At 47.9% G+C, this 23,968-nt stretch overlaps 8 protein-coding genes and 1 non-coding gene; 5 read left to right on the top strand and 4 right to left on the bottom strand.

The window, feature by feature from the left end:
- Positions 1 to 310: 310 nt before the first annotated feature.
- Positions 311 to 2,932, bottom strand: CNAG_02586 (sugar transporter). The gene is made up of 11 exons (XM_012192594.1): positions 2,576 to 2,932; positions 2,347 to 2,509; positions 2,181 to 2,283; positions 1,988 to 2,109; positions 1,833 to 1,923; positions 1,719 to 1,773; positions 1,461 to 1,648; positions 1,330 to 1,389; positions 1,003 to 1,258; positions 692 to 944; positions 311 to 618 (listed from the first exon to the last, which is right to left on the bottom strand). Exons 1-11 carry the CDS (start codon positions 2,784 to 2,786, stop codon positions 513 to 515), a joined length of 1,608 nt encoding a protein of 535 aa, XP_012047984.1. The 5' UTR covers positions 2,787 to 2,932; the 3' UTR covers positions 311 to 512.
- Positions 2,933 to 3,074: 142 nt separating this feature from the next.
- On the top strand, positions 3,075 to 6,483 carry CNAG_02587 (alfa-L-rhamnosidase). XM_012192593.1 has 6 exons: positions 3,075 to 4,822; positions 4,904 to 5,078; positions 5,136 to 5,328; positions 5,398 to 5,901; positions 5,984 to 5,996; positions 6,057 to 6,483. The coding sequence occupies exons 1-6, from the start codon at positions 3,420 to 3,422 to the stop codon at positions 6,415 to 6,417; spliced, it is 2,649 nt and encodes an 882-aa protein (XP_012047983.1). The 5' UTR covers positions 3,075 to 3,419; the 3' UTR covers positions 6,418 to 6,483.
- A 736-nt stretch (positions 6,484 to 7,219) lies between these two features.
- CNAG_02588 (avenacinase) lies at positions 7,220 to 10,697 on the top strand. XM_012192592.1 has 14 exons: positions 7,220 to 7,491; positions 7,548 to 7,652; positions 7,712 to 7,882; positions 7,936 to 8,076; positions 8,146 to 8,200; positions 8,262 to 8,357; positions 8,418 to 8,695; positions 8,779 to 9,034; positions 9,105 to 9,130; positions 9,201 to 9,733; positions 9,800 to 9,862; positions 9,930 to 10,014; positions 10,086 to 10,374; positions 10,438 to 10,697. The coding sequence occupies exons 3-14, from the start codon at positions 7,726 to 7,728 to the stop codon at positions 10,553 to 10,555; spliced, it is 2,097 nt and encodes a 698-aa protein (XP_012047982.1). The 5' UTR covers positions 7,220 to 7,491; positions 7,548 to 7,652; positions 7,712 to 7,725; the 3' UTR covers positions 10,556 to 10,697.
- A 1,745-nt stretch (positions 10,698 to 12,442) lies between these two features.
- On the bottom strand, positions 12,443 to 14,343 carry CNAG_02589 (hypothetical protein). XM_012192591.1 has 5 exons: positions 14,189 to 14,343; positions 13,836 to 14,136; positions 13,246 to 13,783; positions 12,967 to 13,198; positions 12,443 to 12,915 (listed from the first exon to the last, which is right to left on the bottom strand). Exons 1-5 carry the CDS (start codon positions 14,218 to 14,220, stop codon positions 12,912 to 12,914), a joined length of 1,107 nt encoding a protein of 368 aa, XP_012047981.1. The 5' UTR covers positions 14,221 to 14,343; the 3' UTR covers positions 12,443 to 12,911.
- Positions 14,344 to 14,506: 163 nt separating this feature from the next.
- Positions 14,507 to 17,109, top strand: CNAG_02590 (3-hydroxyisobutyrate dehydrogenase). The gene is made up of 6 exons (XM_012192648.1): positions 14,507 to 14,747; positions 14,812 to 15,111; positions 15,162 to 15,477; positions 15,527 to 16,003; positions 16,057 to 16,482; positions 16,539 to 17,109. Exons 1-6 carry the CDS (start codon positions 14,679 to 14,681, stop codon positions 16,763 to 16,765), a joined length of 1,815 nt encoding a protein of 604 aa, XP_012048038.1. The 5' UTR covers positions 14,507 to 14,678; the 3' UTR covers positions 16,766 to 17,109.
- CNAG_02591 (hypothetical protein) lies at positions 16,801 to 17,545 on the bottom strand. XM_012192649.1 has 4 exons: positions 17,478 to 17,545; positions 17,239 to 17,363; positions 17,114 to 17,176; positions 16,801 to 17,061 (listed from the first exon to the last, which is right to left on the bottom strand). The coding sequence occupies exons 2-4, from the start codon at positions 17,323 to 17,325 to the stop codon at positions 16,984 to 16,986; spliced, it is 228 nt and encodes a 75-aa protein (XP_012048039.1). The 5' UTR covers positions 17,326 to 17,363; positions 17,478 to 17,545; the 3' UTR covers positions 16,801 to 16,983.
- Positions 17,546 to 18,368: 823 nt separating this feature from the next.
- On the top strand, positions 18,369 to 18,920 carry CNAG_12305. XR_001045554.1 has 1 exon: positions 18,369 to 18,920. It is a non-coding gene; the product is annotated as a hypothetical RNA (non-coding RNA).
- On the bottom strand, positions 18,911 to 20,452 carry CNAG_02592 (thioredoxin reductase GliT). The gene is made up of 3 exons (XM_012192590.1): positions 19,935 to 20,452; positions 19,610 to 19,871; positions 18,911 to 19,542 (listed from the first exon to the last, which is right to left on the bottom strand). The coding sequence occupies exons 1-3, from the start codon at positions 20,329 to 20,331 to the stop codon at positions 19,137 to 19,139; spliced, it is 1,065 nt and encodes a 354-aa protein (XP_012047980.1). The 5' UTR covers positions 20,332 to 20,452; the 3' UTR covers positions 18,911 to 19,136.
- Positions 20,453 to 20,779: 327 nt separating this feature from the next.
- CNAG_02593 (hypothetical protein) lies at positions 20,780 to 23,908 on the top strand. XM_012192650.1 has 7 exons: positions 20,780 to 21,145; positions 21,205 to 21,994; positions 22,042 to 22,121; positions 22,176 to 22,538; positions 22,590 to 22,876; positions 22,931 to 23,470; positions 23,528 to 23,908. The coding sequence occupies exons 1-7, from the start codon at positions 21,047 to 21,049 to the stop codon at positions 23,640 to 23,642; spliced, it is 2,274 nt and encodes a 757-aa protein (XP_012048040.1). The 5' UTR covers positions 20,780 to 21,046; the 3' UTR covers positions 23,643 to 23,908.
- The last annotated feature ends 60 nt before the right edge of the window (positions 23,909 to 23,968 follow it).

Below are 23,968 nucleotides of genomic sequence, written 5' to 3'. Positions count from 1 at the left end.
AATGCCGGGAACATAACTTAAACTCCGACGACGCAGCTGCTATTAGCCCTTTTTAATAAGGATCGTCGGGCTTTGTTTCGATCACTGGCCTTGTCAGCCGGCGGCTTGATGAGCAGGAACACAGCATATGGACGATAGAGCCGGAGGGCAGCGATGCCTAAGCTTCTAAAGGGGATGCAGAAGAGTGTAAACGTTGAGTTAGTGAAGCCGAGGGCTCGGACGCTTGTGGTCTACAGGGGCGGCAGGAGGAGCTGACTGATTGATTGACTTAGTATAGATATTGAGCAAAATACAGTAGAGACAGAAAGGGGAAGCATTGTATAATGTACATTATCCTAATAAAGTAAACACAAGCAAACCGCAACCTCTAAAATCCCCAAAGAAAACGAACGAAGGAGATGAACACCAGTATTGAGACTCAAATATTTTTGAACATAGGGCTATGTGGAGCCCCCAGAAGCAAATGACGAAGGGATGTCCAAACATATGCCTCTTTACATGACATCACTGCCTTAGAACTGTTGCTCGATAGCCTTTTGAAGGGCGGTTTGCGTCTTGTGGAATCGCCAGGGTCGAGCCTTGGTTTCAAAGAGCTCATCAAGCTCAGCTGCAGATCGTCTGCAGAGGATTTTGGGTCAGTTATCTGAGACATATTGACCAATGATGATTAAAACGGAACAATTTAACTCACCCTTTGGTCTCTGGGATGATGAACCAAGATCCAACGGCAAACGGAGCCCCCACACCCAAATAGAAGAAAGCAGTCTTAAGACCCCAGTTCCATTCATTGGTGTTGAGCATGTAAGGAACGAGAACATTCATTATCACACCCATGACGCAACTGAGGGCCGCACCGAAACCGGCCGTGTGAGCACGGAGTCGCTGTGAGGAGATTTCACCGACATATCCCCAGCCAGTAGAACCAGAGCACTGCAGGCCGACCACTGACCATCTGGTCAGCGCTGGAACTCTGAATGACAGTCGGTGCCATTCGGGACTTACTGTAGACGCAGGTAAAGAACACCAGCAGTTTGTTAGTGACATTGGTTGACTTGACTACACCAAGAATACCAATAAGGGTGTTACCGATGAGCATAGTCGTCAATCCTCCGCAACATAGGTTTCTTCTTCCGACCTTGTCTACGAGGGCAACAACAACGAGAATAACAGCGAGTTGGATACCAGTCGAGATACAAGTAATGGAAAAAGGATCATCGAAACCGGCAATTTGGAAGAAGTAAGAGCTGTAGGTATTGAACTGTCAAGAAAGCATGCGAAACCAGGGTCAGGCAAGACAAATTAGAGCGTTCAACATCTCCCACAACCTACCAAAGTCAAACCAAGAAGTTGTTGACTGAACAAGGCCCAAGTGCTGACAATAGTGCGGAACTAATACAATGTTAGGAGGGGTAAGCGAACTAAGCGAAGGGCGTATCGCGATACCAAGTCAACAAACTCACCCCGTCAACGCCACGGAAGATGTTGTACCAACTGAGTCGCCTGTATTCGGCGGCAACCGCTTCTTCATGCTGAACAGCCCTCACCAGACCCTCGTACTGGACATCAACATCGAAATCAGTGACGCCACGGTAAATCCTTCGCATGTTCTTCTTGGCTTTTTCCTCGAGGCCACGAGTAGCGCACCAGGCTGTGATAATTCATACTTCAGTATAGCCCATGCGAGAAACCCTTTTGTTCGTGGAGCATCTATGTCTTACCTGGGGATTCGGGTAGGAGGAGGTAAATCACGAACATCAATCCAATGTGTCCCCACTATGGCAAACTGCGTTAGCTAAGGATTTACTTTACAAGAAACAGAATTTTTGACGTGCCTGCGTGTAGATGGGAGTCTTATAATTTTCCGGGTGTGTTTTATACATGACTTGAAGAGCAACAGGGGCGAAAAAGCTACCCAAACTGAACCTAATAACCGGGTATGAGAGAATCAGCCTTACCAATCGAAGGCTAGACGACTCTTGTTGTTTACCAGAAATTATACAACATCAACAACAAACCCCTGATGCGAATCGGGGCAACCTCGGTGACGTATGTTGGAGTGATAAATTGCAAGGAGCCAACACCCATGCCGGAGAACAATTTTGCCAAAAACTGTCGGGGTAAAGTCAGGAGTCAACAGCCATCAAAAAGTTTAAGAGGTTACAGGAACTAGCGAATCTCACCCAAATTTGCCATTTTTTGGCCAACGATTCACATAAAACACTTGCAACGAGAATGGCCCAAAGGGCAAACATGGCAGGTTTCCGACCAAATCGGGCAGCCAGGCTACATGCAAGGCATTCTTAGTAATGGGTTTTAGGAATGATTTTATGTCAAATAATCACTTACAAAGGAAGGGTTGTCATGCCAACAATCTGACCCACTGACTGGATGGTGCCAATGGCGGTCAACACGGAGGCAGATAGAATGGGCTCGCCAGTCTTGTTATCCACCGTAGTAGCGAACTGATTAATGAAGCCCTGGTTGGCAATGATATTACCATTCATACCGACTATTGAACAGTCAGAAATGCAAAACTTATGATCAGATCGACTTTAATCAAGGAGGGATTACGCACTCTGGTAACCATCGGCAGCCGCTGCAAAGGTGGCAGCAAAACAAATAGCGGAGGCCATTTTGAAAGTCTTCACGGTCGCTAGAATGCCAAGCGATTCGTAACCAGTAGCAGTTTGTCCTTTGTCAAAAGCTTCGGCGACAGTGTCGACCTTTTCACCGACATTATCCTCAACGTGTTCAAGGCCGTATTTGTCTTCGCCATCGTTATTCATGTTGATGGTGTACACTGTTCGTGGAGGATTGATTGTTGCGTCCAGTGTGTGTTGAAGATTGTGCAGAAGAAGTAAAGTCCCCAAATACACCAGGCATATATAGTTGATGACCAGACCAAAACATCTGACTGGCGAGGTGACATTCGTTAGAACTTAACCGTCGAAACACGATAGAATGTGATCCGGTAATTCATTTCCCCGCGTTCAACTGCGGCTGAGCAGTAGTTCCTGGGTCAGGAACTATCGCTCCAGAGGGGGTAAACAGCCTCAGGGTCCTCGTTTGTCCGATAATTAGCCGGCTGCTAGAAACGGTCTATCAATTACTCCGACTCAGATAATACCCATGTTACATTTGGCATCGCGTTGGTCTCAGAAACCATGGTAAGTCCCCAGCCCCCAACAAGCAATAATGAACCGATCGACGTGGGATAAGTTTGAGCCGAAACATGGAATAGCGCTCACAACGGACGGAGTACCATTACTATAACAAAAACGCAAACTAAAAAAAAAAAGGAAAACTGCGCAACCTTGCGTTTTTTTGAAGTACACTAATTAAACAGTGACTTCTTTCAGGCCCACATTTCATTCTTCATACAGACGCAGAAACCCTTTACATTTTTCAACAGGTACTTCATGTCAAGCCAAATATCGATTGAACGATTCAGTGTCGAACACTATCCCTTGACCACATCGAATACGGTGCTGGGAATCACACATTGGAAGCCTCGACTGTCTTGGCGATTTGGAGGTGACATCTCGGGATGGACCCAAAGAGCTTACTCTCTTCATATATCGTGGCCTAGCGGAAGGCAAGAAATACATGATGTAGTTACAGATAACAACGTACTCGCTCCCTGGCCAACAAAAGCTATCCAGCCCAAACAAGCAGTCTCGGTTGTTGTGGAAGTCACTGGCTCCGACGGTAACAAATACAAATCCCAAGAGCTCATCCTAGAAGGGGGTTTACCTGATGATTCCTCATCCTGGGAGGCAGATGTGATCTCCTGCCCTGCCGAGGTTACAGAGATCGGCAAACCAAAGCAACCATTCCGTCTCCGGAAGAGTTTCACAATCCCTCCAACCGGCAACTTTTCGGCAAGGCTGTACATTACCGCTTTGGGCATTTATGAAGCTCATATCAACGGTAGAAGGGTCGGTGATCAACTCCTTAGCCCGGGGTGGCAGTCGTACAAGCATCGGCTACACTATCAGACCTTTGACGTCTCCGAACTTCTGACAAAGGGTACTGAAATGGAGTTCACTGCTTGGGTGGGCGAAGGGTGGTATGCTGGAGAACTTGGGTGGGAGAGAAAGAGATGTTATGGCGAGAGAATCGGTTTGCTTGCTCGACTCGAAATTGACGGGCAAGTGGTCTTGAAAACCGGCCCCAACGAAGGCTGGGAATGGTCATTCGGGAATCTTACATCAAGCGAGATATATAATGGTGAGATGTGGGATTTCGTGGGCGCCGGTGGAAATTCAGACTGGATGAAAAACACAGAAATCCTTCCCTTCCCCAAAGCCAAACTTATCTCTCCGGAAACTCCGCCCGTACGACAGGTTCTCGAGGTCTCGGTCAAGGATGTGATCAACACGCCAAGCGGAGAGACAGTCTTAGATTTTGGTCAGAACCTCGTGGGGTGGGTCAGAATCCGATCTCTACCGGGTAGCGGTGGGAAACTTGTGCTTTCTCATGTTGAAGTCTTGGAGAATGGAAAGCTGGGACGTAGGCCATTGCGTACCGCACGCGCCCAGGACTCTATATACTATGGCCCTGAACAAGCTGGGCAGGGTTGGGAGCCTAAGTTCACTTTCCACGGGTTCCGATATGTCCAAGTCGATGGCTGGTCTCGACAGATGTCCGAAGCAGAAGCCAAAGAAAACTTCACTGCTGTGGTCATCCAGACACAGATGGAAGAGACTGGAGGTTTCGAATGCTCTCATCCTCTGATCAATCAACTGCACCAGAACGTGGTTTGGAGTTGGAGAGGCAACACGGTTTCCATACCTTCCGACTGTCCTCAACGAGACGAGCGGTGAGCATTCTTCTCCCTCTTAGATTATACTACAGGTGTACAGTAAGTCTTAGGATTCTGACATTACACTGTGTCGTATAGCCTAGGCTGGACGGGAGACCTTCAAGTTTTCGCGGCAACAGCTTCGTTTCTCACGGACACCTCGGGTTTTCTTCGTAACTGGCTGGAAGATTTCGCAGAAGAGCAATTGAAAGACAATGATGGCAATGCACCCTTGGTAGTTCCGGATGTCATTCAGGATACATTATTTGCTGGGGTAAGTCTTTATCACCTCCGTTGGAACAAGGCAAAGGGATTAATCCAATGCGGGCAGATGCGAACGGCCGTTTGGAGCGATATCGCCGTTCTTCTACCCAATGATCTTTACAATGCTTACGCAGATATTGCCATTGTGGCCGCACAATGGGAATCTATCGTCGGCTGGCTTGAACGAGGGGTAAAGCGAGACGACGTCGGCTTGTGGGACCCTGCGTTCTTTCAGCTCGGCGATTGGCTCGACCCTTCGGGTGAGTGTGCTATTTAAACTCCTGACTCTAACGATGCTTGTTCTGATAAACATTCTCACACTCCTACAGCCCCACCTGATAATGCTGCTGCTGGAAAAACCGACTCTATCCTGGTGGCTGACGCATACCTCATCCATATCACCAGAATCGCCTCAAAACTGGCTGAAACCATTGGCAAAGTGAAAGAAGGGGATCGATACAAACAACAGTACAGAGTCCTCAAGGAGTTCTTTGTCAAACGGTACGTCACATACGATGGCAGACTGTCCTCCGATTCTCAGACAGCGTATGCCCTCGCTCTGAAATTCGGTTTACTTGAGACGCCTCGACAAATTGAAGGGGCGCTCAAGCGACTCGAGTGGCTGGCTCGGTTAAACAAGTTCAAAGTTGGGACGGGTTTTGCGGGGACACCAGTCATCCTCGATGCGTTTGCCGAAAACAACGCCATCGCGTACGCGTATAGAATGCTTGAGGAAAAGGCCAATCCATCTTGGCTGTATCCAGTATCCATGGGAGCCACCACTATTTGGGAAAGATGGGATAGTATGCTCCCAGACGGCTCTATCAATCCAGGTACGTGATTTTGCTTTGATCTCGTAACTCGAACTCGCTTGACTGATTTTCTCGGCATTCTGACTCGGTCTGCAAAATTTAGGCGAAATGACAAGGTGAGTCGACACTCTTTCCGGCGCTAAAACGATAGCTCACGCCCTTCTTTGATCACTTAGCTTCAATCACTACGCTTTGGGTGCTGTTGCTGCTTTCATGCACAAATACATTGGTGGTCTTTCCTTGCTTGCTCCGGGATGGAAGAAGATCCTTGTTGCACCTCGACCCGGGGGAACGCTCACTTCCGCAAAAATCTGGCATGTTTCGCCTTATGGTCGCATCGTTCTTGAATGGGCCATAGTCGGGTCAAAGCTCCGAGTCCAGGTCACCATACCGCCGAATTGTTCGGCGGTCGTGTCATTGCCAGGTGCAGAAGAAGGAAAGGAAGAAGAGATTGGCTCTGGTTATCGGGAGTATGAGGTGGAGTGGAAAGATGATTCAGCCTGGCCCCCACAATCTATCGATTTTCCCCAGCCTTAATATGACGAGAGCGTAGTGTTTTACATAGAATATCATGGGAATGTCAATTACTTTCCAAGCAGCAGATGGATAGTTCTTGCCTATAAACAAGCATCCTGTAATTCTCAAGACGAGAACAGGAATGGAATGTTGTACTAGTTGGTGATGGGGTGAATATAATAACAACAAGCTCTGAGTAAGACTACAGTTGGCGAGCAAAATTATATGACAGGTTTAAAAGAGATACGACTGTCAGAGAGGAGGGGAGTGATCCTTGTTCTCTGAGTAAAGTTTGTCTACGAAAAATAGTGGAGGCGGCCTGAAGCAAGAAGTCTACATTATGTTATAAAATGGGCAGCGAAAACGAACGAAGAATGTATACCTATCAAAAAAACAATGTCCAATGTAAGTGGGAAGCATCTCTGCAAGTTATGAAGTCCGAAAGGAGCAACCATCACATATCTGCCTGTAATGTCATTCAGAAAGAAACTCTTTCAAGTAACATCTCGTTGCCGTGCAGTACGTAAATAAGGGGACGACGGAAAGGAAGTTCTGACCTCACCTCAAAGGGGAAAATGGAAAAGAAACCACATGCCGAACGTCAAACCTCCTTGCCGCGTTCGTCACAGGATCATATCGGAGTGAATGAGTCACTAAGGCACGGACTAGTTTCAGCCAAGAAAAGTAAGTGCCTTTATATGTTCCTGGGCACAAGGCACCCAATATCAGTGGTCTGCTTTCTCCCGGTTCCTTATTTGGTGATCATTCCAGCGACGCTTAATTTCTTTTTCCTATCATACATATCACGGTCCAAATATCGACCGCTGGCGCTATCTTCCCCCATATCACGAGTGCAGAGATATTCATTTTACTTTACCCGGACGGAGTTCATTCCATTCTCGCTTCTCGGCTCATGAACGCCCCGCCAGGCCAAATATCGACCGCTGGCGCTATCTTCCCCCATATCGCGAGTGCAGAGATATTCATTTTACTCTACCTGGACGGAGTTCATTCCATTCTCGTTTCTCGGCTCATGAATGCCCCGCCAGGCCACACACTATTGCTCAGGTCGAAAAAGGATTTAAGCTCTTCGAGGTACGGGGAAATTTTTGATACTCATCTGAAAAAAATGAAGTCTCATCTCTTGACAGTGGGTTTGACCCTTCTCGCGTCCAGCCATCTAGGCGAGGCTGTTTACGTGGTGCCGGCTGCCGATGGATCTGGAGACTGGCAGGGAGCTTTTCAGAAAGCCAAAGGTGCGCACCAAAAGTGCCACAAAAATCACAAAGATGCTAATACGTCTTCTTTGATCCAGCTCTCGTTGCCTCAATGAGCCTCGAAGAGAAACTCAATGTCACTCAGCAATATGACCAGCCCCGGGTCGGCCAAGTGGACCGGCTGGGTTATACAGGTCTTTTCTACGCCGATGGTTCCGCTGGCGTTCGAGGTTGGCCATTTGCCTCCAGTTTCCCTGAAGGTTTGAATGGTTAGTTTTCTTCGCGACGCTCCAAAACATGTGGGATACTTAGCAAATTACAGCGGCCGCAAGCTTTGACCGTGATCTAGTTTACCGAAGAGCGTCAGCGATCGGCGCAGAAGCAAGAGCGAAGGGAATCAACGTTCAGTTCGGACCAGGTTTAAACTTGCTAAGGTCGCCACAGGGAGGTCGCGGGTTTGAGTGTGAGTGAAACTTGCTTAGCCAGCCAATGCCAAGACCTTTGCTGAATGGCTTTTCCCTCCAACCACTAGACTCTGGAACCGACCCGTATCTTGCTGGTCAGATCGCCGCCGAACATGTCAAAGGGCAAGTATACCGTTTAGCGTGTCCCAACTCGCACCAATTAATGCTTACTTGTGTTTTGCAGCGTCCAATCTCAAAATGTTATGGCCACTATGCGCCATTATATTGGTAACGAGCAAGAAGCGGGAAGGCAAATCACCAGTTCCAACATAGATGGTCGGTAAGCTTAGCTGGATCCTCTAAATCTTGAATTTCTTCAAGGAGACTGACGATGATGTAGAACGGCTCATGAACTGTATCTATGGCCCTTCCAGGATGCTGTCAATGCCGGAGTCGTGTCAACCATGTGCTCCTACAACGGCTTGGATGGTATTCCTGCTTGTTCTAATCCCAAATCCCTTGGGAAATGGTTACACGAAGAATTGAACTACCAAGGCTGGGTCCTTTCCGATTATGGGGCCATCTACGACGGATACGAAGTAGATTCCGCCAATGCAGGCTGTGACTCTGTTATTGGGTTTACAGTGGACCGTGGGACGGGGAATTCCACAGGCGCTTGTGAGTTGTTGGAAGGAGCATGAGAAGATGCTGTGATGATAATATCTGACCTATGTGTTCTTCTCTCATTTCGTTGTCGGCAGACCCGTTTGGCCCCAACAGCATGCTTTCCGAAGCTCTAGCTAATGGTACAGTGTCGGAAGCGCGTCTTGATGACATGGCGGTCAGAATCATCTCTGCATGGTACAAGGTCGGTCAGGATCAGAATTATCCCCCCCTTGAAAGGGAGAAGAATGCATTGAGCGACGACCATAACGCACTGGCCCGGGAAATTGCTGCCAAATCCATCGTCCTCCTGAAGAACGAGAACAATACGTTGCCATTAAGGAATGTATCTTAGTGAGTAACATGCGCATCCTTCTAGTCAATGTAGTTGCTCACCTTTTTGTGCAATCTCGACTGTGTATAGTCTATATGTCTTTGGCCAATCAGCTTGTAAGTCGTTACATTGAACAAGAGCTGTCAAGGACCAACGGACTGATCAGGCGTTTTATTTAACATGCAGCGGTTGATTTATACGGCTTTCCCGCACCCTTGGATTTCTCTTTCGCCCCCGTGAATGACCAAGGAACTTTCGCTAGCGGTCAAGGATCCTCTTACTCTAATCTACCATATCTTATCACGCCTTTTGAAGCTTTGCAGCAGAGAGCTCGCATAGATCATAGCCAAGTTTTCTCATACCTCGACAATTTTAATCATACTAATCAAGCAACCTACGCGGCGGCGGCAAATGCGTTGGATTCCCCTTGTCTTGTCGATGTCCGACACGAATGTTCCGAAGGTTATGATCGGGCCAATTTGATGGCTAGCAGCGAAGGAGATGAGACTATTCTGGCTGTCGCCTCTGCTTGCGCGAAGACTATCGTCATTTACAGTGCCTGTGGACCGTTCAATGCAACCAGGTGGGCCAATCACGAGAATGTAACTGCGGTATTGAACGCGGGAGGTGGTGGCCAGGAAGCAGGTAATGGATTGGTGGACGTTCTTTATGGAGACGTCAACCCATCCGCCCGACTTCCTTATACGGTCGCTCAAGAGGTGGGTTGTATCTTTGTCACCAGCGGGAAAATGCGCAACCAAGCTGACCTTTGAGACCATACGAAGTTGATCGACTACCCATATCTGGTAGATATCGCAGAAGACAGCGAGCTTTCTGCTGAATACCATGTGAGCTTTGATCTAATTAAAGAACGATAAAGTTCTCTCACTTATTTTGCTACACTTCGTCTCATAGCAAATCAATTACACTGAAGGTCTCCTGATTGACTACCGCTGGTTCGACAAGTACAACCTGACTCCCATCTACGAGTTTGGCTACGGTGAGCACGACACGCACTTCCGTCGATGTTTCTGCGGACACGTCAACATATCTGCTGACACATTAATATAGGTCTCTCGTACACTACATTCAAGTACTCCAATCTTCAAGTTCAGCCGTCCACCGCAGATCTTGAAGCAGTACACCCTTCAAATTCCAGTTTACTTTACGACTGTCTCGCTTTGGTGCAAGTAGACATCAAAAACGACGGAGAGCTTGCAGGAACTGAAATTCCTCAGCTTTACCTTGGCTCACCTGCCGAAGACGCTCCAAGCAAAGTTCTACGTGGATTTGAAGCTGTCCCCCTCGGTGTAGGCGAGACTCGTACTTTGTCTTTCAATCTAAGTCGTCGAGATTTGAGGTGCGCCTCCTGATGCTCTTTTTCTCGAACGTAAATAACTGACAATGAGCGTCGCTGGTTTAGCTCTTGGGATACTGCTACTGATCAGTGGAGGATCCCTTCTGGCAGTTTTGAGGTCTACGTTGGCGCTTCAAGCAGAGATATCAGATTAAATGGCGATATGACCTTTACTCTTCACTAGTAGAATGGTCGAGACAACGATATAAACTTACAAAGCTCCTCTGATGAACACAGAATATATTTAAGCGACGGTTGCTTGGGTTGGGAAGGTAAGATGCCATTTATAATAGTAATGTATGCAAGATGTATGCGTTAGAATTCGGCCAATTTTCAACCTTTTCATGGAGATTGATGTGAATACGACGTAATTATTGAGGGGTCGGGCGAGTTTGGCGGTAATAAACTGCTGCAAATGCAGATCTTATCATCGGCGAGATTTCTACAATCAGTATTCGAGTACTCGTCACGCACTTTCTGCAAGAGGAGTTCCGTCTTGTCATCCGTCGATCGTTCACAGCCGTGAGGTGCTATCTCCATCCCATCAATGGCTTACCGCCACAGACAATCGGGATGCAGCCATGGTGGCTCCATCTTTCTTACTTGTGGCTTTATCTGCAACAAGCCGGCAATAGCCAGCAAGTGCACCACACGGCCACCAGCTTCTTCTCATAAATACGCACTGCAAATGGTAGAACTCTTCTTCTTGGTTCACAAATGAAACTTATCAGCGCAAGAGCTGAAGAGTGACGGGCACCTGCCAAAGGGTCTCAAGCATCAAGAACAAAGCTACCCGCATCGTGAATCAGGGGCTGGGAGTTCGTCACTCAACATGTGGCCAGTACTGGATGGGACCGATCTTGAGCTGAAATTGAGCAGCGGTGACGGATGAAGAGGGATTGAAAAGAGTGCTTATAACGGAATAAAATGCTGCTGCGTGGCAGCCTGTACAGGTGGATGCCGTCAGCACGGAGAAGCCGTTTCATGAAGCGCTGGGTCAGTCATGACTCATGAGAGATCGATGCAGCTGGTGATGAGGCAGGCAGTTTACGCACTGCTAGTGCAGCAGCGGCTTGTCATCATGAAGTATTATTCTCGCATTACTGTAGTATCGTAATTTGAGCTATGTTTTCTTTTCCAGCTCAACGTCAGCCGATACCAACATAAGCCTCTGAAATTTCCTCCCAACCTATTCGGGCTCGTACATCTCAAGCGGTGCCTCTTAATGCCCCCTAGAAGTTTACACATTACATGGATTTGTTGCTGATGAGGTAAAGGCTGTTTGTTACTTTGGCCTACATCTGGCAACATATTTTACCTCCCAACCTGCTGCTACGTTACAAGAGCTTGACCTTATTTTCTCAGGATCTTGCAGGATTGACAGTCCCATGTTGGATCTCAGGGTAGTAGACAGTAGAGAGATAGTGGGAGACATATCTTACGGGTGAATAAATAAAGGTTTTTCGAAGACCTGTGCCTCCTTATCGTGTGCGTTATCTCTCCTCATTGATCTCTGTGATGTTTCAACATGGCTGAGGCCAAAAAGTGTAGTCGTTCCTTTCGTCCTCATAATGACTATATCATCAAACTCCTCAAACCCTCAAAACTTGAACGCTTCCTTCTACGAAACAGACTGTCTGGCATTTCAAGTTCATGAAACTGATCCACAGATTGTTATCAGATTGGGCGGAAAGGTTGTGACTCATGTAACAATTTCCATGAGAAAACTGATCTATGTTATTTAATAATAAAGGGCATATATGAGTCTATGAGAACTGAGTATGATCGTCTTTCGTGAGGCCCAATCCAGTCACCGTAGATGATTGGTTTGTTTTCTGGGTGGGGTTATCCAGCGACATGGTGCACGCAGAAGGACAGTTTCTTCCCCCTGCTCAGTCGTGCCGAGCGCCATGCAATTGGGAGTATGGGGAACATTCGTATGGGAAGACCACAGAGTCACATGGGACGACTGGTATGGACAATTTGACATCAAGAGCCGTCAAAAAGGTATGTGTATAGCGTCTGTAAATCAAGGGTCAGATTAAAGCTTGGGATAGGTTGATTTTGCAGAGTACGCTCGGATTGGTCAGAACCACTCTGGTGATGACAAATGTAATAGTTTTGTCTATGATCGCTCTGCAATAGCATCACAGCACGCCAATTACATTCCGACCATTTTAACGTGAGATGTGGATTATAACAGATGAGCCTTAAACTCTACCGCTGTCCAAAAAAGAAACTAAAATCCATATCAGGATCTTATACGTTACTACACAAGGGAGTACAAACTCCAAGACACAAAAAGTCCCATTAACATCCGAATATGAAGTACATCTTCCCTATATCACAAAGCTCCCACGGCTGTTGACTCCAAAATGATCACAATATTTGCGGTAAGTTTGGAAATAGTCGACTGAAATGAAGGAGTTGGAAGCAGGCGGAGAAAGGCGGCTGAGGGCGATACTCGGCTTGTAAAGCGCTGAGTATTAATTGACGCATTGTCGCGCTAAGTGTGGAGAATCCCAAGTTGTGGGACGCCATTACCTGGCCTACATCAGTGTCTCGCGCGCCATCCCGAAAAAGGATGAAACACACCTTCCATTTGCTTTTTCTGATCCATCATTCCCAGTAGAACGTCCTAATCCACTCAATAATTTCTGAAGTGTACCCTCCAATGAAGCCACCTTGCCTCTCTCCGCTTCCAGCAACATCTCCAATTCCCTAATTCGTTGTTCACGCACGTGCAGTTTACGATTCATGGTCTCGACCTCTTCTTTTCTCTTGGCTCGATGCTTTTGTGCTGATCGGCGGTTGATATCACGGCGGTCTAAAAACGTTTTTAGCAGACGAACGCAAGATTGAAGAATGACATACGCTCGAGACGATCAAGACGTTTCCTTTCATCTTCTGAAGCTGAAACTGCTTGACCCGTTTTTGACCGGCGCCTGCGGGAAGACACAGAGTCACCTGTTGAGCTAGGGACCGGGGAGTTGGCATATAGTTGTTGAGGTGAAACGGCGCTATTTAGGGCTACCATAGCTTGCTCTGTTGGCCAGGATCTCCGCCCTTCGACGTCATGTGGGTTGTCAATGTCCATCTCTCCTAAGCCTAGATCTCCAACGTTTGAATGTCCCACAATGGCAGAACGAGCTTCATCCTCAGTATCCATATCAGTACTGCTATACAACTCAGAGTGGTCGACAGATGATGATGCTGAGTGCCAGGAAGCGGCAGTTGATGGACGATATGAGTCGACAGGAGGATGTTGAAGGTGGATTGGACGATCATAAGAAGAGTCTGATGGCATTGGGGTAGGTACAGGTCCGACATCTATCTTCTTGAGAAACTCTTCCACACGATGTTCTTGATCTGCAGACTGAGCTTGGTCTATTTTAGGCTGGGAGTCACCCAACTGCGGGAAGGTCAGCTAACAAAGTTCAGCACTAACAAATGCAAACACTTACAAAACTCCAACCAGCTAAGCTATTACTGGGAACGTCTTGCATCTGCAGCATCCCCATTAATCCATCATCTCCACCGCCAACACCTATCACGCTGTTGATTCTTCTCTCTAGGCTGCTTTGGGGCCGAAGAGCACGACTGGAGGACTGTCCAGGATTGGAAACCTGTGTTGATTGAGAAGATTGGGACAGTGTCAGGGTATGTGCATTATCAACGGCTGCAGCAGCTGCTGCTGCTGCAGACCGAGTGTTTCGAGCTGGGCCCCGACGGTCAGGGACAATAGTACCAGTGGAAGAGTTAAAACTTTAGAATGGGAATCAGCACATCGATCAAAAAAGGCGAGTAAGTGACTTACGACTCGGTCTGTCTAGAAAGCGGGGTTGGCATTTCCAAGACCGATGATTACAATGTGAGTAAGTAAGGAGGGATGGCCAAATGTGAAAAAGATGTGAAGATGTAACCACGGGATTGATTTTTATCTGGGAAAGGCTGGTATTGACGGTGATCTGCACACGTCAACCGGAACGCGAACGCGTCTATGGCAAGGAACCAATTTTGTGAGTCACATGATCTTATGCCTAATGGACGCTCTGTCGCTCGCCTATCAGGCGGCTATCGGACCGATCATCGGCCGGCCCTTCGGCTTCCTTGTGAACTACTAATCTGGTTGGTCTCTTAGTGCCGGATCAGGACCTGACAAACTGTATTGCAGAGTATTGCCTCGGACGGCTATGGAAGGTGTTCCAGAGTAGTGTAGTATCCGTCTGAGAGATAACTACTTATATACATACTTCATTTTTCCTTAAACACCCAGAACACCGTCTTTCCCAACAGATACTCTCACAATGATCAACGAGCAGAAACCAGTAGTCGGATGGATTGGTTTGGGCGCTATGGGTAGTGGCATGGCTGCTGTGAGTCCCTTCTAAACATTATGATAGCTAGGATTGGATGTGACTTACATGGTCAACCTTATAGAGTCTTGTTTCCCAAGGATACAAAGTACAAGCATTTGATGTCTACCCGCCCTCCCTCAAGCGAGTGGCAGAACAAGGGGCCATCCCCAGCTCTTCTCCTCGGGATGCTGCCAAAGAGGTCCAAGTTCTTTGTTTGATGGTGGTCAACGCCCAGCAAGTGGAACAGACTTTGTTTGGCAAAGATGGAGGCGTTGCGGAGATATTGGAAAATGGCGCCTCTATCATTGTGTTCTCCACTGTGCCCCCTTCCTTCTTGGTTGAAGTCGCCGAGAGGTTGAATAAACTGGGCAAAAACATCGGGGTGAGTGTCTATTGTTTTTTTATGCATGCTCCCAGAGTTAATTGTCGAAGCTTGTCGATTCCCCAGTATCGGGAGGCTCAACTCGCGCTGCCCAGGGCCAGCTCGCCATCATGTCATCAGGCACTCCGTCCTCCATTGCTACAGCTCGTACTGTCCTCGACTCCCTTACTCTTCCTCCCCAAGGTGGTCTTACTCTGGTTGGGGATAGAGTCGGCATTGCCAGCGATTTCAAAATGATTAATCAGGTATTTTGCGCGGTTAGTATTGCAGCACAGGGGGAGGCCTTAGGTCTTGCGAAGGCTTTGGGGCTAAATGTCAGAACAGTATATGAGATAGTCAAGCAGACAACGGGAGACAGCTTCATGTGTAAGTCATTTGCGCGTTGAAGTAAATGCATCGTTAACGTAACAGACAGTTGGCCACCGAGCTCCTTGGTCTATCCGTCCTGACCCTGTTCCCAAGTCGGCGATGACCATCATCAACAAAGACATCGCCATCGTGATGGGTGAAGCGAGACGGGATCACTTTCCCGCCCCTTTAAGTGCCGCCGCTGAGCAGCTATACACTGCTGCATTGGCTGCGGGACTGGAGAAGGAAGAGGACGGTTTGGTGTCAAAGTTCTGGGAGAAACTAGGCGGAAAGCCGATTGCCGAGCAAGGAACCGAGAAAGAAGAGATTGAAAAGGCCAGGGAGCTTGTGATCAAGCCCGGCAAGAAAGTTCAAAAGGTCCTATTGGCCACCCAAGATGCCGACAGCCGGATATCTTCCCTGAAAGAGGCCTTGAAGAAAGCCGGAGTGGAAGTTGTCGAGCAGGGGAAGGAGGTTGATGCGATCATTGTCTCTGGTGGAAATGCTGCTGCTGTGGAAGAGCTTTTATTGGACATTCGGTCATGTAAGCTACTGCCTTAGTTACACAGCTCACATCGCTTATATGCCTTATTGTAGGGGGCCTTTCTGAAGGTACTCCTGTCATCATCACTAGCAACGTCTTGCCCTCATCTCGACTCTCTCAACTTGCCACTGAAATAAAGCCTCTTCAACTGGTTGATGCGCCTACAGCTGGGGGCAACAAAGAGGCCAAAAATGGATCTCTCACCGTGTTTGCTTCCGGAGAAGCGGATGCCCTTTCAGCTTCTCATTCTATTCTCTCTGCCCTTTCTACCCAAGGCGGCGACCCAACCAAGCTGCACTTCATCGCAGGAGGCGTGGGCTCTGCCACGAAAGTCAAGGCCGTGAATTCGTTACTAGAAGCTATCCACTTGGCGGTGACTGGTGAAGGATTTGCATTTGCCAAGCATAAGGGAATGGATATCGAAAAAGTGTTCAAGGTCTTATCTGGAGGAGCGGCGAGATCTTTCATCATGGGTGACCGTGAGTGCTTTTCATCATGTCACTTAACACTTGATGTTGATAAATATCATGCACAGGTTTCCCTAGAATAATCAATATCAGTCAGGATGGGCCTGAAAATACAGTCTCAACTTTGTGGAATGACCTCTCAATCACTCTTGCAGAGGCTAAGCAACACAAGTGTCCCTTTTTCTTGGCCCAGGCCGCAATGCAGCAGCTGGAGAGGCTTCACAGTAGCGGGTACGCCCAAGCAGACGACAGTAGTATCATCAAGCTCTGGGAAGAGACTGGCGTGAAAATCTAACGGAATGAAGGGGTGTTTTGATGCTCGGGTAAGGTAGACAGGTAAGAAGAAGTTTTTGAATGCAAAAATGGTTCGTTATCGGCCATGAAACTGTCAAGATGTTTGCCCTTTTATTACATTCTACTTAATACATACAGATACAGGCATACAAATTGTCGAACAGCTTCTCTTCATCATTAAAACTTTCCTTTCTTTAACTTCCCCGATATCTCCCTCCCCTACTTCTGCTTGTCAAGATCTGTCAAGGTGCCGGGGTTATGTGCCACATCCTTGTTGTTTTGATCTGTAAACAAAACCTGCGTAAGGCCCCGTTAGTTCGTGTATGCAGACTTTTTAAACAAGACGCGCCTTAGGAGGATTTTTGACTCCCTTTTCAGCAGCTTCTTCCTTGGTAGTCACAATGTCTGCCACCTGAGCTCCCACGGTTAACATGAGTCATACATGGGAGATCATCTTAGAGACGGTAATCGTACCTGGCCTTCGTGCTTCCCACCTCGGTAGGGAGTGTAGACAGTGTCCCCAACATTGATGTTCTGCCCTTGTTTGTCTTGGACGCTCATAATGGAGTAGTATTGTTCCTTCTCTTAGTAGTGTTGTTCTTTTTTTCGTAGATGTGTTGTTCCGGATAGATGGAAGCGCAATGAAAAGGTTGTTTCTGGTGAGTGCTGGCTCTACGCTTCCTTATATATAATCCCTCAAGCATGAAACATACAGCATGATATCATTTGTTGATTTTGTGCAGCCGACCGCTGCTGGTGGAGCCACCATGATGAGTTTTGCGCTACAGCGTCAATGAACCAAATAAAAATACTGCGTTGAATGCTTGAGAACTTCATAATATATCTCAACCTCAAAGTGACGTCATATGAAGGTGGGTGTCGTCCAAAAATGGCAATTCCACGTGGTTCACCAGCAGCAACAAGAACCGACAAGAGGATCCCGAGGTTGTTTCCAGTTGTTAATTGTACAGCCTCCGTCTCACGTCTACTGCATGGATCTTCCCGCTTCCCGCTTAGACAGCTTTATCCCTTCTTCGGTTTCCCCCCCGACACCTCTTGTTAAATCTGAGATGGCTGCGGTAGTAGTTCTCTTGGGAGTTGTTATTACTGGCTGGGACACAGCTGGGATGCACGTTGTAGCGTCAAGGGTGGATTAGTCCCAACCACGAGGACTCCCTCGCTACCAGGATTATACCTTCCGGTAGGGATGGTGGTTATGGGGCGGAAAAGGTGTTGTAGGAGTAGTAGGCTGCAGTAGGCAGGTGTAGTAGGCTGGCATACACTAGTAGGTACCGGGGTATAGGTGTAGCTATGTAGGGTGAATAGCTATGTGAGGTCTGCCTAGTAGTACTGGTGTAGCCTTATGGCTCGCTATGGATGGTGCTCTATGAGCTAGCTATATGCTCCGCTCCTTCCTCATTGGCTCTCTCTCGTTGAGAGTCCTATTACAATCCTAATTCTAATCCGCATTACAACTCTCTCCCTCCTCGCCCCTCCTATCCCTTACGTAATACCCAAATCCCGTACCGAACGACCCGTAGCAGTACGTACAACGTTCAGCATTTATGATCTGATATCAAGACCAAAAATGTCAGAATGATACGTCAACCAGTTGTAATCACTCTGAGATCAGTCGATATCTTCCTGAGACATCTTCTTCACCTTTTCTAGTAAAGGACTTCTGAGTTCAGGTCAATACCATCTGCAAAATTCACCAAGACCTTCAATACAACGTCAATTATACTGGTTCCAACATTGATCAGCCTCAATTCATATCAGTATCATCCAGTACAACAGGCATAACTTCGCTCAAATTGTCCTCTTCCATCGCTGTACTTCTGGCCTCTTTTGCCCATTGATGGGTCTATTCACACTCTCCATCCCATCCACTACCTCCCTCAACCGGCCTTGTCGATCCGCGAAGGCTCTGTGGGCAAGACTTCTCGGACGAGGTGTGGGTTGTGCAAAGACAGGAGATCGATGATGGAGTATTCATCATTGCGATGTTTCATGACCCTGATGACTCTCTCAATCTCTTGCCGCTCTCTGTGGCCTCACATTGGACGTATTGATAGTCATGCTCAGGCTTTTATGTACTGGTACAGTATTATTTTGGAGGTGAAAGAGTTGGTTCGATGTCACTGATTCAATAGTTGCCTGTCCCTTGGACTCGGGAGTCCTGACATCACTTTGCCATGTCTATAATGTACTATCGCCGACCACTGATATTGTAATGGCAACAGCTCTGTAGAATGCTCAGCTTCGCCTTTGATAATTAAAACGATAAGCCAAAATGCTATTGTATTTTTATTTTACACGTATTTGATAACATCTTTTGATCTTCTGTGTCATTAATAGTATTATAAAAAGAACTACGCGAACTTGATCAAATCCTCTGTACCGAGCTCGTCTGCGGCCACAATGGCAGCCGCGGATCCCTGAGCTGCACTGATCGTAACATTAGCCGGCATGGATCCACTGTTACCAGCCCAGAATAAGCCCTCAACAGGCGTCCTTGGATCATCGCCCATACGAGGAGGCATCTTAGGAGCTCCTAAGGACTCGGTAGGGGCAGGGATAGTACCCATAGGGCCGAGAGGGGCGCCTAGGAGCTCTTCGTTGACGATAAATGAGCCATGATCGGACGGCGTAATCTTTTCGGGGAAAAGGAGCATGTATGGGACGCTGATGGAGGGATGATCGGCAAATTCGATGATGAGAGATGTTTTTGAATCGTTCTCTTTGATTGATTGGATTGGAGAGGAGATCACTTGGTATCTGAACCATCATCAGTAACAAAGACCTGCGTAGGCAAAAATCCACAGCATGTAGTAATACGACTTACCCCTTGTTTTGGATGACTTCCCAATAAGTCTCAAGACCCGCCTCACGCCTGCCTTCCTCAGTACTGACATCGGACCCATGCGTCAAGATGTATACCGGTTGGTGATCCATGGCACCCCATAACTTGAGCATACCAGCGACCAATAAAGGGTTCAATTTGACATTGTTGGGCGTAAAGACGAAAGCGAAAGGCTGATTAGCAGTCTCTGTACCGTGACAAAAGATACAGTGGATGATTCGTTTGCCCCATTGCTCGGATACACCTGTCCAGGGTTGAATATATACATTAGCACTGGCACATAACAGTTATAGAGTAGGTTGCATACCAGCAATGTCAGGAAGATGGTCCTTGAGACCGGTTGCCAAAATCACTTTCCTCGCCTTCAAAGTATTTCCCTCTGCATCTTTCGCTTCAAAATCTTCGCCAACTTTGACCAAGGAGACGATTTGGCCGTTCCTAAATGTAGTCGTGGCATTATAGTCTCTTAGCAACTCGCTTCTGACTTTCGCCCTATAGTCAGCAGGATTCTGCCCTTCAAAGCCGAGAATAGTATGCGAGTGAGAGGCTGAGGCGTTACGGTAATCACCAGAGTCGTATATAACGCAAGAACGACGAAGCCTTGAAAATGTGATGGCAGCTGATAGACCTGCTGGGCCGCCTCCAATGATTAAAAGGTCGATTTTAGTGGTAGACATTATTGCTTTGGTGACGAGAGATGGCATGTTCGTGTTGAATGTGGTAGATTGAGTAGTAGAGTATGGAGCACCCCGCGGGGTTTTATACCTTCGGGAAGAATGCAGTTGTAACTCGGGAACACTTATTAGTAAAGTCGCAGCAACCTCTTCTCTTTACGAGGACCTAGCGGTAGAAACAACCGGCGGACGGAGGCATCGGGGCCCGGCGGGGGTTTGACCGGGGAACGTGGGGGGTGGCGCCGGGAGTGGGGATATCGCTGCATAACATGTCGGGCTCTGGTAGAGGCATCTGGTCGTCCGCCAGTCAGTCTTATCACAAGCAGTGCTATGCATTATGGTGCTGGATTCTGGTTTCTGGCTTCTACGTATGGCACCAGCAGTCCTTCTGCCCTAAAATGACGTTACGTAACAACTACCTGGGGTGCGCTCTTACCTGCGTCACGCCACCGAGAGTACACAATCGCTCATCATCTATCCAATTCAGCCATCGTCTCCATCTTCTGCTGTCTTAGCATTTATACTTTCGTTGCTCTCAATCCACCCACTATACAACCACCGAATAGCAGCTGCGACGAATACAGGCGATTCCAGCTGGTCTAGCATTCCCAGGGCTGGTCTCTGTTCACCGGTCTTATCAACGCACTATCTAATTCCGCCAACGCAATCGCCGGCCCTCCTGTTACACTAGTACACCCTTTGTTCTCGTCGACTGTATTCCTGCGGAATCGCTTCATACCACAACATGGACGACAGTCAAGCTGGTCCTTCCCTCACCACATATGCAAGCCGCTTCCTTGCGAACAGAATGGGGGATAAAAGCAGAGAGGTCCAAGGTAGTCAGGTATGTGTCATGATTTCGCAGTTGTCGATCGATCTTGAGCTAACCATCCTTATCTGTAGATATTCCGATCTCCATCGCCATCATCGCCTACACATGATCCCTTTATTCCTTCACCATCTCTAAACACATCTCATCCTCATCTCCCTGGCTCACGATCACCTTCGCGGTCACCGACTCGTACTCCGCCTTTCCCTGGTGCTGGAATTGAGGCCATACCAGACATTGATGGCACGGTGGGACCTAGCAGCGTTGGGGTTGGTCTCCTTTTTGACGGACCCGAGGATGATGACCAACCGAAACCTCAAGAGAGTCTTACACAGCCACCTGTTGGGTTCGGCGGAAATAAAGGGAAAGGACGATCGAGGATACCTAATCCCTATGAGTCTTCTTCCGAAAGTGAAGGCGAGGATGAAGGCGAGCCCGAGATGGCCCTAGATGAGGTCGATACTGTGAGACGTTCATTACTCCGACCTCATCCGCAGCAGCAACAACGCAGACCCCTCTCAGAACGCGCGAAGAAGGGTTGGCTGGCACATCAGAGTGTGTTTCCGCCTTCATCTTCGTCATCCAGCGAGGATGATACTGATAAAGAAACGGAATCTGAGTCTGGGGATGGTGAATTGAGATTTACGAATGGTGGTCACCAAGGATCGTACGAAGCCGGGGCGGATAGCTCCAACTTGTATGACACGCGGACGATACCTGCAGCCTACAATGTCGCCACCAACTTGGAGGAACCTCTTCTTGGCGAAGAAGATGGACAACGAGAGTCAAGAGTTCCTGTCAGGCTTCATGTTTATCACGGTCGCTTTGGGCATTGGGAGAAAGAAGGTTTGAGGAAATACAAAGGTCAGTACATTGACCCATATAAGGCATGGGACTGATCATTATGGAAGACTCTGGATTCCTCGCACTTTGGCTAGCGTCATTAATAGGTATCATTGTTGGCCTGTTATTTGTATGGGGCTCTACGGACGTGAGTAGTGCTGCCGTTTTATCCTTGCAGAACACCCACTAACCAGACTTGTAGCCTTCACCGGACGCTCCTCGTTCGCCCCCGTCTATTCTCCCCATTCTTCCGCTTCTCCTCATTCTTCTCATCCCCCCTCTTGTCCTTCCACCAGTCTTCCTTTTTTTGCTGCAGAAGACTGTTCGGCCCGTTCTCATGGGCACAGCTATAAGCATCCCATTCTCGTTGTTCGTTTGTGGGTGGTGGGCTTTGGGAGCGAGTTTCGAGACTACTGGCTTGGATGATGTGGAACAAGGGGACAGATGGTGGGGTACGACAGGGCTGAGGGTCGGTGCTCTGTTACTATGGGCATTGGCTGGTTGGTTTGGCAGGCTTGTCTGGCTCAGGAGGAAGAGGCTAGAAAGAACTGCTTCAGTTGTTGAAGTGAGCCAGCCTCTTGATCAGGTTCAAACTAGATAACTAATCCCTCTCTAGCTTTCTACCAAGCTTCTCCTGTCCCATCCACCTCTTCTTCTCCTGACACCCATCCTTTTCGGTGTATTCGCTGTTACCTCCATCCCATTCCTTACTCTACTCATTCGGTTGGGCATGGTAGGCTACTGGCGTCATCCGCGGGAAAATACTTGGGTATTCCACATCCGACCTTATGCTGGGTGGCTGATCTTCTTGGTGACTTTGGTTTGGGTCTGGACTTGGGGTGTGATTCGAGGTGTTGGAAGAGTTGCAGTCGCTGGCGTTATTGGAGAGTGGTACTTTCATCGGTAAGTAATCAAATTTCATCGCTCTAGTGCGCCTGACTGATTTGTAATTGGTAGTGAGGAGCACAGTCGACAGGACCCTGTCGAAGTCACCACTGCTGCGGTACATCGAGCCACAGGGTCTTCACTTGGCTCTATCTGCCTTGGTGCTGGTATTATTGCCATCGTGCGTACCGTTGGCCGCGTCGCTTCTACCCTCAAGCAATACACCTCACCTAAAAACACTCGCCTTCCATCCTTCCTATCTTTTCTTCACCATCTCGCGCCCGTTTTCACCGTTATCGCCGGCGTTCTTGATCAGCTCAACGGTTATGCCTTGGTATACGTCGGTATCACTGGCGATGCCTTTTGGCCTAGCGCCCGTCGGGCTGTTGGCCTCGCTGGGAGACGTAGAGTGGGCAAATTACTGGATTACACTCTCATCAAACTTTTACTCACTCTGAGCTCGACGGCGATGGGACTGTTCACTGCGACGGCAGGGTACTTGTACATGGCCCATTCCATGGGCAATCCCGGATATGCACCTTTAGCAGGTATGCTATGTGGTGGTGTGCCGTTCTTGGCTGTCAGAGCTGGTGCTGGAGTCTTGACTGATGCGTAAATCTTTCCATTAATCAAAGTATGCCAAGACATGAAACTGATGAGTGTTTATAGAGCGGATGCGTTATTTATCTGCTATCAAATCGATAGAGAGCTTGGAGGGCAACACAGCGAAGAAGCGAAGGGTGCCTTCTTGGGAGAACAGCCTCGAGGAGCTGGTGCAGTTTGAAAATCAGTTCCAACTTACATCACATCTGTATTTCCATGATAGACTATTCAGTATCCGTGGTGTAATTATTTTGTCCGAGCAAAAACTTTGTATACTATAGAGAAGGAGGAGGAGGGTTGTCATCGCGTCAACAAGAACAGGGCAGTCGTGCATTAATTGAGTATGTTGTAATGAGCTTGCCGCTAAATCGATGAATATCCTTCGTAGTGTATCACTTGGTGTGCCATTGCCATTACGTTTACTGCGGTTATGAAAATGAGATTCGGAACGCAACAACGAGAGTCGTCGAGAATCGAGACTTAGTCACTGAAACATCGCATTGAAAC

This window comes from Cryptococcus neoformans, chromosome 3 (genome assembly GCF_000149245.1).
Source record: "Cryptococcus neoformans var. grubii H99 chromosome 3, complete sequence".
Lineage (NCBI taxonomy): Eukaryota > Fungi > Basidiomycota > Tremellomycetes > Tremellales > Cryptococcaceae > Cryptococcus > Cryptococcus neoformans.
Note: the sequence above shows the minus strand (reverse complement) of the source record. Positions and strands in the feature narration are given on the sequence as shown.